This window comes from Pteropus alecto, unplaced genomic scaffold (assembly GCF_000325575.1).
Source record: "Pteropus alecto unplaced genomic scaffold, ASM32557v1 scaffold49, whole genome shotgun sequence".
Taxonomy (NCBI): Eukaryota; Metazoa; Chordata; class Mammalia; order Chiroptera; family Pteropodidae; genus Pteropus; species Pteropus alecto.
Window position 1 is genome coordinate 1,498,560 of NW_006443131.1, and position 2,448 is coordinate 1,501,007.

Below are 2,448 nucleotides of genomic sequence, written 5' to 3' on the forward strand. Positions count from 1 at the left end.
AACGGCAGAGCTCAGTGGGCGCAGGGAGAGGTCTGTGGGCGTCTGCAGAGTCGGTCCTGGGGCCCAGCGGGCCCCCCGCCCCCGCTAGGCAGGGCTTGCCCTCCGGACACTGCTCATTCCCTGGCCCGCGGCTCTTCCTGCCGCCATCCACAGCCCAGCCGAGGCCATGACCGCCTGGATTTGCCCGTGACCCTTCGCTCCATCCATCGGCCCTTCGAGGACCGAGAGAGGCAGGAGCTGGGCAGCCCTGAGGAGCGGCTGCAGGACAGCAGTGACCCCGACACCGGCAGCGAAGAGGACGTCAGCAGCCGTCTGTCTCCACCCCACAGTCCACGAGGTGAGACCTGGGAGAGACGTGGGTGGCTGAGGGTTGCCGCCTGGGTTCAGAATCCCAGGCTGTGGTTTCCGCGTGAGCACAGGACCACATAGAAAGGTCCCTAACTGACCACTGAGGTCCACGGTAACGGTCCCTAACTGACCACTGAGGTCTACGGTAACTCTTGGGAGGGACACAAAGGACTTCCTGTTTCGTCTGTTGGTGACACTCTAAAAAGCAGGGGACACACCTGCTGGGTGATTCCCAACCTTTTCAAGTAGAAACAGATTCTGTTTAAAGTTAAAATAGGTCAAAGACATTCCAGGTCTTTCAGTTGGTTCAGGAAATACAGAATAACCAAAAGTAGCTGTGACTTCATATCGTAGTCTTGAGATACTTTATACCTCATTAATCAACTTCGTGTACTTGGAGAGTGTGTACAGTTCTGGGTATGGGCACGTTACTTACTCTGGGAGGTTTTTCTTGAGAGTGGCAGGTACTCAAACCCCCGTCCCTCACGGCCTGCAAGTGAGGAGGCATCGGTCTGGGGTGCAGTGGCTCACTAACTTTGCCCTGTCCCCCCAGATTTCACCAGGATGCAGGACATCCCAGAGGAGACCGAGAGCCGCGATGGGGAGCCTGTAGCTCCAGAGAGCTAAGGGGACCCCACCCCTTCCTGTCCCCCTTGAAAAACTGAGGGAGGCAAACCTTGGGGACTCCGACCTGCCAATGACCAGGGAGCTTCGGAAAGAACTGCTGATTGTCCTTGCCAGCTCTTGGGATCCTTGGATACCTGGGGCCATTTAGGAAGCCGGGGGACTGGGCCACAGTGCCCCCTGGTGGCATCCGGATGCTATACCACAGATGCCAATTTTTCATGCCTTCTCCCCTTGACTTTAGGAAAATTTATTTATTTATTGTTTATTAGTTATGGAGGGAGCGGGGAGGTTTAGAGGACCAGGGACATGGGAACCAAGCCATAGGGATCAGGGGGCCTTGTCCTTTCACACTACTGGGGTTCGTTCAGGCTTCACCATGCCGCTGCTGGGTTCCGGCCCTGATGCCACCGCCTGCAACGCCGACTCTGAGGAGAGGCCGCAGCTGTGGGACTTGACTCTTCCTCCTGAAAGGGCCACGTCCCCCTCCCTCTCCCGTCAGCCTCTGATTGCTGCTCTGCCTACTCCATCCTCCGTGGAATCCGAGAGGGATGATCTGGCTCCCTGGAGTCGTGGGGGCAGAGGCTGAGGCGGCCCAAGAGGCCGGGGTTGGGGGGTGGCCGCAGGGACCAGAATGTCTTTTGTTTTTTTTTTTTTTCTTTTTTGTACCAAAGCCAACTGCACGTGTTTTATATTTTTAAGAGAAGATTGTAGGCAATTAGAAATTGCAGCCTTCTGCCTCCACATCCTGAAGAACTTGGGGGGGTGGCGAGGACGTCTCCTCATCTGTAGGAATCGGGGACCTCGTCGGACTCCCCGCCCCAGCCATTTGGAGACCAAGTTCTCCGGTGCATTGGGAGGTCTCTACGAGGCCTGACCTCACCTCGGCGACCGTGACCTAAAACCTCAGCCTGAATTTGGGGGTTTTCAATGGACCCCCCCAGTGCCCACCAGCCCCAGACATTTTTCTGCCAATTTGATTGTTTAAAAAAAAAAATAACAGGGAAAATTAAAAACCTGGAACCCCACAAAATGCTGTCTCTGGGTGTCTGCAGTGTTGGGGGAAAAGCCAGGCAGTGACCTGTGTGACCTGTGTCCTTCCGCCAAGGGCCTTTCCCTCAGAAGGGCAGGTGGCCTCTGGAGACAGGCCTTTCTGTCATTCTCAGACACGAGATGGAAATGACGGCCGCCTGGTCAGGTTCTGGTGGCCCTTGGGGACTCCAATATCAGAAAGCCTGTTTTCATCTCATTTGTTTGCCGTGCTCAGCGTCCTGGCCCCGTCTCGGCACACTTCTCAGAGCGTCTCCCCAGTGTCCCGAGGTCGGTGGCGGTGGCGGAGCCGGGGGTGGCCTCTTCAGGACGCTTCCCGTCCCAGGAGCTGCTCGTGGGCTCCTCGCCCGCTGACCGGCAGCGGGCGACTGGGTTGATTCCAGTTCTCGTTTCAGTTTTTACTTCCTGTTTCTGGCGAAAACCGCC

General features: G+C 56.6%; 1 protein-coding gene across 1 annotated transcript in view; it reads left to right on the top strand.

Annotated features, from left to right (window-relative positions):
* The window catches only part of ARHGEF2 (Rho/Rac guanine nucleotide exchange factor 2), a 15,110-nt gene extending 13,105 nt beyond the window's left edge, over positions 1–2,005 (top strand). Inside the window, 2 exon segments of the mRNA XM_025040846.1 lie at positions 7–337; positions 902–2,005. Of these exon segments, the coding sequence (XP_024896614.1) occupies positions 7–337; positions 902–975 (405 nt within the window). The 3' untranslated portion in view covers positions 976–2,005.
* The last annotated feature ends 443 nt before the right edge of the window (positions 2,006–2,448 follow it).